At 37.9% G+C, this 17,157-nt stretch overlaps 1 protein-coding gene across 2 annotated transcripts in view; it reads left to right on the forward strand.

Annotated features, from left to right (window-relative positions):
- CEP44 (centrosomal protein 44) overlaps window positions 1-17,157 on the forward strand; it is a 744,696-nt gene that overhangs the window by 107,124 nt on the left and 620,415 nt on the right. For both annotated transcript variants that reach the window (XM_044061707.1, XM_044061708.1), the window contains exon 2: window positions 15,625-15,722. In XM_044061707.1, coding sequence (XP_043917642.1) covers window positions 15,634-15,722 — 89 coding nt within the window. In that variant the 5' untranslated portion in view covers window positions 15,625-15,633. The remainder of the gene's footprint in view (window positions 1-15,624; window positions 15,723-17,157) is intronic.

The raw sequence follows: 17,157 nt of genomic DNA on the forward strand, positions 1-17,157 counted from the left end.
AAAGTGTCTGTTTTTGATAAGATAGAACAGCAAAAGTTGAGAAAACTACAAAGAGATTATGCTGATTTTTGAAAAGGGGAAGTATTTGCATGGAAAAAGCCTGTACTTGAAGGGGTGAGGAGACAAATATATGCATGGATGAATGAGCATATTACAACCTACAAACTGAGTTGCATAGTGAGGTTCAAACTCACTCTGGAAACTCTCACACGTCTGTGAGAGAGACTATGACAGTGCTAGATACTACTGTAAAAGAACAGCAATAGAATGAACATCCTGGAGTGTCAGGTGCTGGAGCGAGACCTAAGACAGCTACTGTTTCTAAATCGTTTTTTCCCTCGTTATCCCTCCAAGTGAGGGAAGTATGGAAGGGGAAAGAGATGAGGTCTCTGAGCCGAGAGAGAAAGAGACATACCTCGGAAGAGAGGGAGAAAGAGTGGGAGACATACCTCGGAAGAGAGAAGAGTCTAACGTTAACATCAGCTTGTGAAGAGACATTAATTTTTAACTTATCAAGTTTTAACTTGACTGAAACGCGTTTATATCACGTTATCGAAAGATGAACATAGCGAACGCTATTTCATCGAACCTAAAATATCTAAACCACATAATATCGAACATTCAGAACAGCAAATTCTTTCCTTGGGAAAAAATTTGCTATTCCGAAACACATATACACAACACAAGCTCACCTATAAAACATCAATACACACACATACACTTATAATCCTACAACTAACCCTACACTAAACTATACATACACTACTATCTATCCACTTACCTTAACCCCAATACACACACATACACTTATAATCCTACAACTAACCCTACACTAAACTATACATACACTACTATCTATCCACTCGCCTAACCCACGCCTTAACCCTAACTCACCTAACCCGTGCCCTAATCCTAACAACCACACAATCGCACACTTACCTGAACCCGACCCGTAAATCTCCACCACAGCGCTGAGAATAGCGAAGCCACAGAACCGGCCAACCAAATTCTTTCCCCTAGGAAAGAATTTGGTGTTCTGCAGCTTCGCTGTTTTTAGTGTTCAGTGAAAACGGGTCGATATTATAACATTCAAAGTTTTAAAACTTCGATGTTCTGATATAGACCTGACTGAAACACAGGTTAAAGTTTTGAATAAAGGTTTACATTTTGTTCCGGCTGTTAAATCAAAAATATAGGATTTCTGTTGAGTCTTACATTGTTTGACAGGAAGTAATGTTAAAGAATATGTATAAAAATTTTGTAGATACTGAGCTTTCCCTGTTTCGAAAACCTAGTGTGTTTGTACCTCAATACAAGGCTGTTTTAGACACTTTTATTAATGTATGTGAGAGAGACATCTCCACTTTGCATAGAGAATCTGGATGTCATTATTATAATGTTACTCAGGAGGAGAGGGTCGCACTGAAAGATCTACAGTTTAACCCCGAACTTGTTAGAAGACTGGCAGATAAGGGGGGAGGGATAGTGCTCATGGACAGGGAATATTACTCCCAGAAAATTAAAGCTCTTTTTGGAAATGATGATGCATATGGATCTATTACAATCGCATAAATAGAGAATATTAAAACTAGAGGAAGGCTTATTCTGTGTGCAGTGAAGGATGGTTGCTTAATAACTGAAGAGCTTTTTAATTATTTGAATGTTATGCATCCTCTCATCCCCATTTTTAAATGTTTACCCAAGGTGCACAAAGATTGTATTGACTCACTGATGCCCTCCGTTGTAGCTGGAGCTGGCTGGATAACAGAACCGACATCTGTATATGTTGAGAGTAACCTAAAGGGCTTATTTGGGATAGCACCATCTGTACTGAAGGATTCACAACATTTCCTTAGAGATTTAGGACTGTATAAAAGGGACAGTAACCATGGTGGTTGTTTGATTATGGTGACGCTGGATGTAAAAAAATCTATTCACTGTAATACCGAATATTTATGGTTTAGAAGCACTGGAAACGTTTCTTAGCAATAAAAGTGAGTAGGATCATAGAAAGATAGAATTGTTATGCACCCTGATGAAATGCATTCTTGAGAACAACATTTTCATGTTTGAAGATAATTTATGCTTGCAGAAATGTGGTGTGGCCATGGGCACCCCATGTGCCAACACCTATGGTAATATGGTGTTGGCACAGTGGGAAGAATGCTATGTGTTTGGCAATAACCCATTGCATAGATGTATTCATTTCTATAAATGGTTTGCGGACTATGTCTTTATTTTATGGGGAGGGAGTCTTGAACAGTTGCATGCTTTTGTTGCATATTTAGAAACTACTACTGATTTTGTATGCTTCACAGTGTAACATGGTACTGAAAGCATTGATTTTCTTGACATTAGGTTGAAACAGGACACTGTGTCTGGGGAAATGCACACTGCCCTCTATCGGAAGGAGTGTTGGAAGAATAGTATTCTGCATAGATCTTATATGCACCTTGGGCATGTTCACAGGAATGTCCTAAAGGGACAGTTCCTTAGCGCATCCAGACTGCATACCCGAGGGGAAGAGTTTATTGAAGCGGCTGAAACCACGTGGAACAATTTTTTGAGGAGAGGGTAGAAACAAGGTGACGTGACCGCTTTACAGTGATAAGTACACGATTTAAGAGAGGACATAGGGAAACTGTATTTGTATAGGGAGAATCAAATGGAAGAGTTTTCACACAGAGAGGATGGTAAGGATATTAGAATGGTCTTCACATACTCAAGTGACATTAAGGGAATCTGCAATGTGATTAGGAAGAACTAGAATATTCTGAGCAATGTGATTAGGAAGAACTAGAATATTCTGATGTCAGATGAGGAGATAAAAGGTATTGTAGGGGAGGTACCCCGCTTTGCCTTTAGAAACAACTGTAATCTTAAGAAGCTTCTATGTGATAAAATTGGGAAGCCCGATAAAGGGGCTGGGGTTGTTTTAATGAACAACTGGTCTTATATTACCAAAATGATGGACATTTTAGACACACAGGGACGATACACCATTATATCAAGGAATGAACTTAACATAGCATATAAAAAGATAGATCTTATTATTGAGGACAATTTATTACAAGGTTTAATTGATGATGTTATATAGATTTATTAGGGTTGATAAACCTTTTCTCCGTACTATGGTTGGCATCCCTAAGGTGCACAAAGATAGCATGAATCCACCTTTAAGACCTATTGTGACATCAGATGGCTCTAAAACCGAACCGCTAGCAATTTATGTGGACACAAAATTGAAGCCCTTTTACAAATTATACCCACACATTTTCATTGATTCCTGGGATTTGTTAAGTAAAATTAATCAATTGCAATACCAATCCCATTACTCATTTCTTACTGTTGATGTAAAGGATTTGTTTTCCGTCATTCCACACAACACAGGATTAGAATGGTTTGAACATATGTTAATGGAATTCAAAATTCTTAACGAACATGAATTTAGACTTGTACTAGAGAACACTGAGTTGGTTCTTAAAAACAATTTTATTTACTTTCAGGGAGATATTTTTCAACAGCTTGATGGTGTGGCTATAGGGGCAGCATGTGCCCCCATTTATGCCAACATAGTCATGTTATACTGGGAGTTACACTTTGTTTTCACTTCCCCATTTATGGACAATATTGTAAAATATTTTTGTTTTTTGGACGATATATTTATAGTTTGGAAGGGTACCCAGGATGATATTCCAGAAATTATGTAATTTTTTAACAGCTCTACTGAGTTTCTTAGTTTTACATATGAATTTAACGCAGATGAGATACACTACTTCGATGTAGCTATCTCAAAATATATTTTAAATGAAAAATATGTGTTGAAAATCTACAGGAAGGCTTGTTTTTTCAGATTCTTATTTACATTACAACAGTAACCACCCCCCTTTACAGAAGAAGAACATCATTAAAGGACATATGGTTAGGGTGGCAAGGATGAATCCAACTACGTAGATTTTATAAATGAAATGGAATATGTACATAAATTATTCTTGGAGAGAGGTTACTCTGACACTCTTATAAATTCCCTAAAGGAGGAAGTGATTAAGGGGTGGGGTACAAGATTTGTACCCTTACTGAACTCAGAACACAACACAGTGAATATTGGCTATAATAAAATTGGTGAGGGTAAAAATGGGGGGACTTACACAACAAAAGATATTACTCCCTTTTTAGTTGTGACATATAATTCAGACACTACCCTGATGAGAAGGGCTATTGATTAAGATATGGGACATGTTCAAGAGTATGCCCAACAGGTTAGAAGTATTTGACAGGCATTTGATGTATAGCTTTAGAAGGGGTCTCAATTGTAAAAATATTTTTGAGAAGACCAGACAGGAGAATAGTGAAGAAATGTTTAATAAAAAGGGAACTTTTTGTTGTGGAAGATGCTCCCAATGCATTTTTGTAGCTAACAAGGGAGATTTACTACTACCCACTATCCAAACTACCCTTAAGAGCAAACAACATTATACCTGTTACACAAAAGGGATTGTATATTTAGCTTATTGTACATTCTGTTGGGCTTATTATGTGGGAAAAACGGAAAGCCATCTCCGTCAGAGGATATATGAACACATGTATGATGTCAACAGAAAAAAGGAAACAAACGCACTTTACAGACATACCTTGTCATGTAGAGAAGCTGATTTTAAATTTTGGATTTTGGAAATGGTCCCCAGGGATAGTAGAGGGGGTGATTGGGAAAACAAATTGTGTTTTAGAGAACTAATTTGGCAGCTACTCTTGGATTCGAACACATCCCCTGGGATGAATGACCATGTATCACTTTTACCAGCCTTAAGACTAAGAGCTAACAAAGTAAAGCAAAATAAAATAAAATGAATAAATTAAATGATATGATGTTAGAATATGAACCATTTTTCTAGGCATGACTTTGTATAGCAGAAATATGATGTATCAGCTTTTTGTCTTGTATTATATATATTTATTTATTTATCACACATTTCACATTTTGAATGTATTATTTTAAACATATTTATATGTTTTTAGGTGGTACACTACAGGATAGGTCTAGTTTGTTGCATTAAATTTATAAGTGTTTTTAGAATACAACCTTTTAGAAAATAACTTTTTAGCAGTAGTTATTGAACTATATGATGAAAAATATGTGTTCTTGGTTTTACATTGTACATTTATGTGTCAGTTAACACATACCTTTCATATTTTTCATATTTTTTATGTCACGAAGCATATATATTCTTTATATTCTGTACTATACCTTTAACTAATTTCAATGAATGAACTAATTGGAATCAGTTGGATTTTCTAAATTAAATATAAATAGGTCCGCACATGCAGTTTCATTATTCTGAAGAAATTTCCAGAGTGGAAATGAAAGCGCTTAATTAACTGAATTTTATTTTGTAAACTGGTTCTAATAAACTGTTTTTTTATTTGAACAGTTTGTGCTTTGTAATCACTACGGACTGTGTGGGACTGCCTTCATTGGGATCCTGTTTAGCGGAGTAATTTTGAGTTGTTATTATAAAATTGGGAACTGTCACTCTGTAGTTTCACAAATAAAAGGCACCCACCCATGTTGCAGATGTACTTACTGTAAATTTATTTTAAAGGAAATGTATTTTTACATAGACAACAGAAGAAAGAATATTATTTTGATGGGTATGTAGATTGTAGTGTGTATGGCTACTTGTGGCCTCTGTGACTCCTTTTATGTGGGTAAAACCATGAGACAGCTAAAGGAGAGGGTGTCCAAACATTTCAGCGACATTAGGCAGCAGCATGTATATATAAAAAAAACTCTCTTTAAGCATATTAAAGAGAACGAAGGGCATTCTTTTTATTTTAGGGTAATACTGAGTATAGGTAACAACAAGAGAGGAGGAGATGTTAACAATTCAGTAGAGAAAGAAGAAATGTGCTGGATAGGTAGGCTGCAGGCATACAACTCTCCAGGTCTCAATGCATACTTACCAATTAAACCTGGCCTGAAAGGGAGAAGGCTTAGGTGGCGTGTGTGAAATCTTGGCAGAGAGGGTGTGTCACTGAATTAAGTTTTGATTGGGTATGTTTTAGTATTTAAATGTTTTTTAACTGACCTGTTTTATATGGATCTGATGAAGGATCGGGAGATCCGAAAGCGCTTATCCCAGTTAAGAAAATCTTCCATTTTACCAGTGTCATACATTTTGTTACCCTGGCCATGGTGACTGTGGTAATTATTTTGTTTTATATATGTGTATGTATATGTGTATATGTCTATATATATAGACATACATGACTTTTTGTGTAAATATATATATGTGTGTGTGTGCATATATATGTGTGTGTGTATGTATATATATATATATATATATATATATATATATATTTGTGATTTATGTATATGTATTATATTTGTATATAGTTGTGTTTGTATACTTATATCTGTAACAGTATACATGTATGAAAGACTTCCTAGCTAAAATTTGCCTCTCTTCTTGCTCAAAACCAGGATAAACTATATCCTTAAATGTGAATAATTACCTTTTCATTCCTTATACCTCCTTACTCTCATTTCTTCATTTATTTCCTAACTTCTATAAAATTTTCTTCCCTGACTTTCTTCTTTATGTATGCCATGAGTCTGGCTTTCCCTCACTTCATATTGCAGTTCCTGTTTGTATTAAACTATTACCTTTAATTTCTCTACACGCTGTTTAAAATTTCTCTAAATATTAAGTCATATAACTTGCATCAGTTCTTAACCAATGTTTTTATATTATGTCTAATTTGTTATAATTATTTAAACTGCAGATGTTTTTGTTTCCGTTTTGAAGATTGTAAAATTATTTTTGTTAAATTATTTTGTAATAATTTGGAGCTTTTCTCCCCGGGCCTTTGTTGAAAATAGTCTTCTACCCAGTCGGACTTTCCCAGTAATCAAATGTTAATAAATGAATAAAAATAAATAAATATAGATATTTATGTATTTGTGTATGTATACATACATTCAAGGGAATCTTCTATAAATCTTCTCTTTGGCATTGATGTCAATGTCAGTGCATCTGTGCAAGAAATTTGTTATACTACTGCTATGGTGCTCATCATTTAAACATTCCCACACTGATCATATGATCTTATTTTGATTCATATCACAATTAATTTTACCATATTGGAAGTTTGGATCACATGGAAGCACCCATTAACTGCAGTTCAAAAACAGATACAGGAAGAAAGGATTTAGTAGTCAAGTAAAGAGAGAAGTAGCACCAATCATTAAAATTGCCACACCCAGCAGTTTTATTGCCTGACTTACTGAGAGACTCAAGATCTTAAAATACCATGATTTGCAAGCAGAAATTAGATAAGTGTGTGGATGAAAGATACCTAGACAATTCCAGTACTAGTGGGAGCAGCAGGACTAATAAAAAAAAGACTTTACAGTTATACTTCAATATGTTCCATCCATGAAACCCACATATGAACTTCAGAAGGAAGTAGACTGCAAGTGCTAAGAAGAGCACTCTTGGCTAACAGTAAAGAGTTAAGCAGTATCGATTTCATGATCTTTAATTATGGCCTGACTTAGAAATGCTGTCTTTTCCATTAAAGTATGAAAAAAATATGTATTTGGAGAAATTAAATGGAAAGAAGCCATATAATTTTATCTTATCTTATTATGGCTGTAAAGTTAAAATGTCATAAATCTCTTTTGCTATTGGTGACTACTAGAAGAAAGTCAGAGATTTTGTTATTATTTTCCATCATATACAGCTAAAGCATATATTTACTTTGAGTTTTACTCATATAGCATTGTTTTATTAGTATTTAGGAGTTAAGGTTGTTACTGATTAACACAGAGCATATTATTTTATTTGATTTCAAGAATATTTGTCATAATGAAGACTTTTATTCTTTGTTTTCAGTGGCAATCTTTCCTGCTTCTTATATCAAAGTAATTTATGTCAAGTTTTATTATTGCTATGAAAAGCTGAAAGGAGAAGAAGATGTTATTACCCAAGTGTTACTTCCCTCTTTTAAACTGTGTAGCTGATTTTATCATTTTCATTCAGTCCTCAAATTATGGGTTTCTGATCTGACTTGGTCACTTTTCCTAGACTCCTGGATCTTTCAGACTCCTCCCTTTACCCATAGTGCACCACTATCCTCTCATTTGTCACCACATCATTTGGACATGGATTTCTCCTGTCAAGCTACAGAGGTTAACCAAATATTATTATATCCTTTTTTGTAAGAATTTTATCTCCAGTGTTCTTTCCTTTTCCTTCCGTCCTTTGCCCTTTGAAAAAATGTCCTTAACCTTTCTAACCTGTTGCTAATACTTTCATCTCCCTTTCCAGCTAGGCCTTTCTACCCTTGTCAGGGTACTCTTTTATTTACTATTGATGGTATTCTTTATTTTTCTTTCTGTGTGCCCAATTTAGGATACCTTTGAAGTACCACTGTTAGTATTTTTCCCTACTGTTTAAAAAAAAAAAACTCTATTTTCTTCTGTTTTTCTCTTTGATATGGCTGACAAGTCTATGATCTTTAAGAAATGCATTTCCTGTGAGAATAAGATCCCTAATTCTGATGCCCACAAGGAGTGTGTTTATTGTCGATTGTTTGGGATACAATTCCTGTGCGTTGAATGATAGGAGTAATAAGTTGGCTTTAAAAGGCTTTGCTACCTTCTTCTTTTGTTTCTGCCTTGGCTGGGGTTTAAACCGCCTCTTCTAAATCTGTCAAAGGGAAACCTGACACTGCTCCAAAAGAAAAGGAGTCCAGCAAATGTTCCCTTGATCATTCTCTCTATTCGGCTCTGATTCCTGAGCCTCCAGCTAAAGTTCCCAGGAAACTGGATCTGATGTTAACCTTGGGTCCTACTACTTCAAGCACTAAATTTACTCAGATCTGAACTCTACTTTTTACCCTGGATACAATTTCTCCTCAGCTCCATTCACCCTTCTTACAAGGGCCACCTAGGAAATCTTCCTGACCACTTTCCACTAGTCCATTCCTTAGGTTTTCTAGGAACTTATCTGAGGCAGAGGAGGATAGGGTGATGTGGAAGTTTCTCAGGACTCAAATCCAGATGGATTAATTCTGTTATCATCTCCCACTGGACCCATGAGCCTGGCCTCCTCTCAGCATCATGTTGTATCTCCCAGTCCGGCCATTGGTTTCGGAAACCCTCGCATTCAAGATCTTCGTAGATGTCTTGTTGTATCTGAAGACAGGCTGTTTTTCCACTCCTACCATGCCCCTGAGTCATCCAGTCTGGCACAGGTAGCTTCAGCATTCATGTGACTGGCTGTTGTTTCTCCTGTATCTTCTGCCTTTGAGATTGTAGAGAGGGCCTTCTCAATATCCAGAGAAAGGACATTCCTACCCTATTCGAATCCTGTTCTCCTTCTATCGAGTTTATGTTCTGTGCCTTTCATGCCTATTCCACTGGGGTAGCCACCCACCCAGTACAAGCCTTCAGACTGCCCTCATCCAGGACTCTCCATCTACTTCTGATACGTCACCAGACTTATCCCACTGAAGAGGGCCATAGGAAGAGGACATGCAAAAGGAGGCACTTAAATTCCTCTCAGGAATCTATCACTGGAAGACTCTGACTTTGATAAAGGGGAGGGTCCCCAGATTTTCACTTGACAATGTCTCCTTTGAAGAGATCCTGGAACATTTCAAACAGAGAGGTGTATGGTCTTCCAATACCCCTTCCCAAGAGTAGTTGGTGTTTCTTGGAGGCTTTTGATGCTGGCATGGATACATCTTGCATGCTCCCTCTGGGCTGATGAGTTAATCGACCATACCTCACACCAAGCATGTAAGGAACCTGATACAATAGAACCCATACCTAAGAGGCCGGATGAGTATTTAGCTCCACCTATAGAGAGGGCACACTGGAGCAAGGGATTCCTTACAAATGCAATGTTGCTGGTGGCAGCTAGTAAGAAGGAGCTTGCAAAACAGAGCTCATTTATCCACCCTCTTAGTAGAGAGTACAGGGCTCTGGACATATTTGGCCTTGGTGACATTTGCTGTTTGGTCTCTGAATTATTTGGCACATTTCACCAGACTACAAAAGGATTTGACCAAGGAGCTTTCCAAGTCTCTTTTAGGGTCCATGTCTGTGGAGGATCAGAAAAAAGTTTCCATACAGCTGGCCACCTTACAGTCCATTTTCAATGTGTACATGAAGTTGATCTTTCTTGCAGCTGAGGGTACCTCAGTGGCTGTGGATTCAGGCATTCTGGTTAGGAGGCACTCCTGTATGCACCTGTGTAATTTTGTGCAGCCCTTCAAGTTTTTGTTCATCACTGCTCCTTTTGATGGATCATCCTTGTTCAGCCCCAGAGTTGAGGAAAAACTGTTCAGAAGTGAGTAAGATAAAAAGACCCTGTCTGCCACTGGGATCCATTTTTGTACCCCTCTAAGATCCTTCTCCCGCAATTAGCTAGGTGGTAAAAAGATGTAGTTTCACAAGTCCCTTTCAAGGAATCACAAGGAGATAGTTCTTCTTGGGGCAGAGGGAGGAACTCTAATGGAAGACACCATCCATGAGGTAGGGGTATTCAGCAGAAGCAGGACTTCAGAGATAACTTTTCTGATGGTCCTTACATTGCTCCTGGCGGGTCACCTGATTGCTGCACTCTGGAGGCAGTCGTGGGGTGCTTATCTCTGCACCCAGAAGCCTGGGCATCCATCTAACAAGGCATTTGGATGTAGACAAATATATCCAAAGTTTATTTCATGCCTTTTGTTCTCCACAGTCAACATGGAAGCCTCCCAAATTGGGTGGGGAGGGGCATTTTTTGGGAGGGATAGTTCAGGGTGCATGGTCCCCAGAAGAGGCCACTTTGCACATCAATGTCCTGGAAATGAGAGCAGTCCTACTAGCGTTGCAGGACTTTCAAGATGCTCTACCTTCAGGGATGATTGAGATACATACAGACAAGAAGTCTGTAGTCTGGTATATCAACAAAGAGGGGAAACGGACTTTATCCATTGTGTCGTTAAACAGTGAATGTGTGGCAATGGGCAATCTCTTCCTGTCACTTTCTTATAGCAAAACACATACAGGGGAAAATGAACATGCTTGCAGACAGACAAAGGAGGTTCATTTTAATGCCTTTCAAATAGTGTCTCAATCCAACAGTGGCAGAAAAGATTTTTCAACGATGGGACCAGCTGTACTGCAATCTCTTTGCTTCATCCTTCAAGAACAAGTGTAGCAGGTTTTTCTCCATGGTCCTTCCACAGAAGGAGTCACAGATAGATGCTCTAGTTCATGATTGTCTCTCTGGTCTCCTTAACGCTTACCCCTCATCCCTGAATTTCTACAGAAAGCATCCTGGTTGAAGAGCATAGTCATCCTCATTGCACCCTTTTGGCCTCGACAAGTTTGATTTCCCTTCCTCTGGCCTCATCTTCTGTATCCACCTTGGATACTGGATTCATGTCCAGACCTTCTGTTTCACCTAACAGGGATGAAACACCCAGACACCAATTGCCTTAAGATGACTGCATGGTTTCTCCAGTTCCAGTGATGACTAGACAGTCTAGGCTTTCCTCTCCAGTTTGACTGATTCTTTTATCCTCTAAAAAGCTTTCCACCAGGAAAATTTATAAAAGTAAATTGAAAAGATTTTCAGTCAGGGCCCTTCAGAGACATTGGACCCTTTCTTTGCCCCAGTGTCAGCAGATCTCCATTTTTGGCCTCCATTTTAACAATGGGGCAATTTATTCTACTATTATTCAAGTAGTGGCCATTTAAAATTTTCATTCAGGTGAGAATCATTCTTCCTTGATTTCTTTGAAATTGTGCAAGGCCTTCCTTAAGGGTACCTTTTTACTCAGCACCCCCCCCCCCCCCGCGTGTTAAAGATCCTAACCTCCCCTTTGGGATTTGACTATTCTGTTACAATCGCTTATGCAACCTCCATTTGAGCCTTTGGCTAAGATTGAGCTTCAGCTCTTGTCCTGGAAAACTATTTTTCTGGTCGCTGTCACCTCTGCTAGATGAGTATGTGAACTCCAAGCCCTCTCTGCAAGACATCCATACTTGATCTTCCATAAGGATAGGGTCTTATATGCAGACCCTTCTTTTTTTAGCTAATGTGGCTTCCAAGTCCAACATAGATTGGGTCATCAATTTACTTGTGTTCTTTCTGAAATTCTTAAACTAAGGAGATTACATAGTGTATCTTTTGGATGTACATCTGCAGCTTTTATTTTATCTGCACAGAACACAATATTTTGGGAAAATTGATTAATTGTTTGTATCCTTCTCCAAGAACAAATTGGGTAAAACAGTTTCTAAAGTGATCCTGGCTAAATGGTTAACTGATTGTTTTTCTTTTATTTATAAAGAAAGAGGTTTATCTTTACCCACACCCCCTAAAGCACATCCCATGAGGTATGCAGCTATTTCATCTGCCTTTTGGTCAAGAGCATCATAAATTATATTTGTGCAGCTGCTTCTTAGTTCAATGCTCATACCTTTATTGCTCATTGCAAGTTAGACATGCTGTCTACAAATAGAGCAGCATTTGGTTACACTGTACTCCCGAATATCCTTCCACAAGGACCATCCAAGGGTCATCTAGCTGAAGACTCTGTCCCATCAATTGAGGAATGATTGAAAATGACATCAGATACAAAAGTTATGTACTCACCATAATGATGCACCTGTGTTGTCCATTTTCATTCTTCCTCAACTACCCACCTTCCAAACCCTTTTCCTGTCTCCATAGTGAGGCCTAAGGGATGTCCTTTTGAGAACTTATCTGTTCCCTGTTTTAAGCTCCAGCCTTTCTATATGTCTTTATCATGTTTCTCCATCCCAATAATGTTGGGGCAGCAAACTGATCTGAGGTATACCAGGGTAGTGGGGCATTATGGGTAAAGGGAAGCACTCGAGAGCTGGATCTGAGAGTCTAGTAAAAGTGATTCAGTCAGATCCGAGGTCGATCAGAGACCCTTCAGATGAGGAAGAATTAAAAAGGACAACATAGGTACATCATTATGATGAGAACATAACTTTTTATGTTTGTTTTGCTGTTGAACCCAGTAGTTTTATTTCGTTTAAAAAAGCATTACTGGGCTGATTTTGTGGAATGGGAAGTTGAAGCCCTGACTACAGCCCATCCAACCTGAGTTTGAGTAGTTGTCCAAATAATTGAGGGAACCACCTTAAAAGGGAGAAGGAGTAAAGAGACATTGCCTGCTCATCACTTGGGGGGGGGGGGGGTGTTGAGGAGCACATTACAGAATATGCCTCCTATTGATGACTCTGCACTGGAGAGCAGGGACCCACTGGAGGCCTTCTCCCTGAGTGAAGAACGTAGGGTTGCATAAGGGGGCCACTTCAGTCGTGAAAGTGGGTGACAGCCCAACACTGCATCCGTTGCATGCTTCTCTCCTGAATAAATGTGTAGCATGCAAACAAGAGTCATTAGGGCTGCATAAAAACTAAAATCCGGATTCCCAATGTGCACCTTTCTTGATAGTTTTTAGGATCCAGGGGAAAGCTTAATGGTTTGGGACAGGGAGGGGGAGCGGAAGGTTGAGCTCTGAAGCAAAAAAGAGAAAACGGACACATACATAAATTATTTTATTTCTCTTAGCTTCAGTGTATTGTGTTATGCTTACTCTGACAAATTTATTGTGTTCCACAACTGTTACTGTTGCATTTAACCCGCCCACTTCTATCTCATTGATTGTACAATTCTGTGCCTACAGCACTAGTTAAACAGGTAGAACAACTCCTTTTATGGAGCAGTTCAGAGGCAGACCATGATCAATTAACATAATTACACCATTGCATCCTTTGCATTTGCTGCTGTGGTTAAGCTATTTCAATGTGAAACAAATCCATTAAATTAAATTAAACAAGTTGAGCAGAACTTTGTTTTGCTGTTGAACCCAGTAGTTTTATTTCATTTAAAAAAGAGTTACTGGGCTGACTTCATTTTTCTCACAGTTATTTTATGCACAAGTTCAGCAGATTGTTGTTTTACTTATTAATGTCAGTGCATTTCTTTTAACATTTCTTTTCTTTTCCAATATCCAGGTAGTCACTGTCTGCCCATCCAGATATAGCTGCTGTACACCTTAGTAACACAAATGATGGCTGCAATTAAAATATATATCTTAATTTTTGTCTTAAACTTCTCTTTGTTTTGACCCAATGTATTATTTGACAATTATATGTATCTATAATATCTATTTATTCTAGCTATACATGATACATGTTTTAGTAAATTACATTTGAGATGGCAACTTGTCTGCCACTGTTGATCTTCCCTAAGATGATTTTGGCACAAAGAACCAGAGAGAATGTACAGTAATGGTAATGCATAAATGAGTTTTTGCTTACTTGCAGCAGTGACACCCTAGTGTGAGACACACCCATTGGTACCTCGCACAGAAGAAAACACTGGTTTACCAATTTCTGGTCAAGAGACTCAAGGCAATTATAACACTTGTGTTATGATTTGTTGTTATATTGACTCCTCCTTAAAGATTTACTGTTATAATAAGGATATTTGTATGTAACCTCTATCGTCTGAGAGGGATGAAGAAATGCTAATTATACCATGACCCCCCCAAAACGTGCACGCTGATTGGCCAGCGTGCCCGTTGTAAATCGAGTTATACTAATGGAAAAAGGTCCGGTCGCCCGGACTTTTTTCCATTAGTATAACTCGTTTTTTTAAAACACTGTCTCGCTATGTTAAATGGGTTTAACATAGCGAGACAGCTTTAAAATAAGCAACGGAGATCTCCGTTGCTTATTTTAAAGCTGTCTCGCTATGTTAAACCCATTTAACATAGCGAGACAGTGTTTTAAAACACGGAGAAAGCAAGATCTCCGTTGCTTTTTTATGTTCGCTATGTTAAATGAGTTTAACATAGCGAGACAGTTTTAAAATAAGCAACGGACATCTCCGTTGCTTATTTCAAAACTGACTCGCTATGTTAAACTCATTTAACATAGCGAAACACTAAAAAAAAGCAACAGAGATCTTGCTTTCTCCGTTGCTTTGCCCACAGCTCTGATGTACTGCGCAGGAGCGCAGTACATCAGAACTGCCGCGGTTGCCAGACATCTGCGGAAGGGCAGCAAACAGGCATTATACTATGCCATTATTTAAGAAAAGTAATAGTTTCTTTTCTTAAATAATGTCATGGTATAATAACAATAACCCACTTCTGGGTGTGGGTAATGCTAAATTTACCCACGGTTGGCTTTGTTTGGTCCCTCGGGCTTCGCCCTCGGGACCAAACCACGCCAACCGTGGGTTTTAGCATTACCCACACCCAGGCGTGGGTTATTGCTATAGTAACTACCACATGAAGCTTTTTTCCTCATCTTGCTGTGACATGAATCCTAATCTGGGGCATTTAGGCTGTCTGTCTTTTGCTTTACTGTCCTTTGGATTTAGATAATTTGGCGTATATTTTCTATGGGATAGCTACAGTACCATACTGCTTTAGTGATTTTGATTTATAGTACATTTAAAGGCCTGTAGGTTAGGAAAATTAGCAATGAGAAGACACCATAACAGAATAGTGTAGAAATAAATGTGTGGTTGATTCAACATATCATTGTAAAAGATCTCTGAACTTAATTGTTAACAGAATCCAGGAATGGCAACTGGGGACTTGAAAGGATGTCTTCGGAAGTTAGAACAAGGTCTTCGCTTGCTGAGTTACCCAAGAGAAGTGGATTATGCAGGGTGAGTTGCAAATAAAATTGGGATTGTTTGGGTAAAGTATAATTCACAGACATTTTATAGTGTTTCACCTGAATTCAGATGTAGTTTAACTCCAAGTTAATGTAAGTATAGCAGCTGTAGTCAAGCTGGTAATTTTTTTTCCAAAATCAGCATTATTCTAGTTCTGCAACATTTTTGGTACTGTGAGAAAAATGAGATGTTAGCAGTTCTCAGTGGAAGAAAAAGTATGTCGGCTGAATCTGTGCTGCTGTTTGAGCAAAACAAATGACCCCTTTCAATTTTTTTCTTGTTAAATGTTCTTAGTTCATCTGTTTATAACAGATGCTTCACATTTGGCATTAAGCAGAAATGTTCAGCAGGAATTTTTCATCTAAATATAGTGCAGCGCTTCATTTTTTTCATTTATATCTATGTTTATAAATGTAATACAAAAAAGCTGGAAGAAGTATTATTTGTGGGAATTAAGTGATCTCTGTAAATAATATCAAGTGAACATTAACCAGTTACCCAAAAGTGAAGTGGCTAAAGAGAAGATTAAATGGTATTATTGCTTTTGATCTTGTATCTATTTGAAGTTTTCCTTTATTCCCTGTAATGTCTCTGGCTAATGAGACAACACAGCAGCAGTTTATTAGTCTACAAGCGGATGTTCTGAGCAGGCTAAGAGCTGTTTGCAGTAGCTGAACCAGATAAATTTCCCAAACAGCTAATAAAATTTTATTGTAGTTTTAATTGAAATATTGTAGCTAATTGAAATTTACACTGTCTTGTTCAAGCTCTTTATTCTGAGTGTTACGTACTGAACCTGAGACAGTAGCATAATTTGGTAGTGCCATTTATTGGCAGCAGTCAAGCAGGCTGTATTAGGCATTTTCTTGACTTTAGATGTGAATTTATATTAAAAACATTATTTAAAGAGCCCTTGTCCCCGAGGACATGATCACTGTTTAGGAATGTGAGGTAGCATTTGCCTTTAAGAAGAGCTTTGCTTGCTTGGGCTTTCGTACAGTACAAGTTGAATGGTTGGGCACAAGGTAAAAATGACCTACTGGGAGCTATGTAAATGGCCAGGAGTGCAAGAGGCTACTAGACACTTTTAAGGCATATGGCTGGCTAGCAGTTGGATACTAGGAAGAAGTGAGGAAACTATTTAAAACCTAGGTGTTTTGCAATACATAACTGTTGATCTGTGGGCACTGAAAAGACACTGCATTCTATATTAGATATAGACATCATTATTAGATACATTTTGGGAGGAAAGCAGATGATTGCTTTCCTTGTCTACTGTGTTCTCCACCTGGTTTAGTTTGAGTTTTTCTCTTAATGAAAGCTATCTTGTTGATGTTGTAATAGTACTGGTTCTGATGAGTCATGGAGGGTGCTGCAGTGGGATAATAAAGACCTTCAGTCAAAAAAGGTACAAAACTCAGATCCA

The sequence above is a fragment of the Protopterus annectens genome, chromosome 2.part0 (genome assembly GCF_019279795.1).
Source record: "Protopterus annectens isolate FY-2018-M chromosome 2.part0, PAN1.0, whole genome shotgun sequence".
Taxonomy (NCBI): Eukaryota; Metazoa; Chordata; order Ceratodontiformes; family Protopteridae; genus Protopterus; species Protopterus annectens.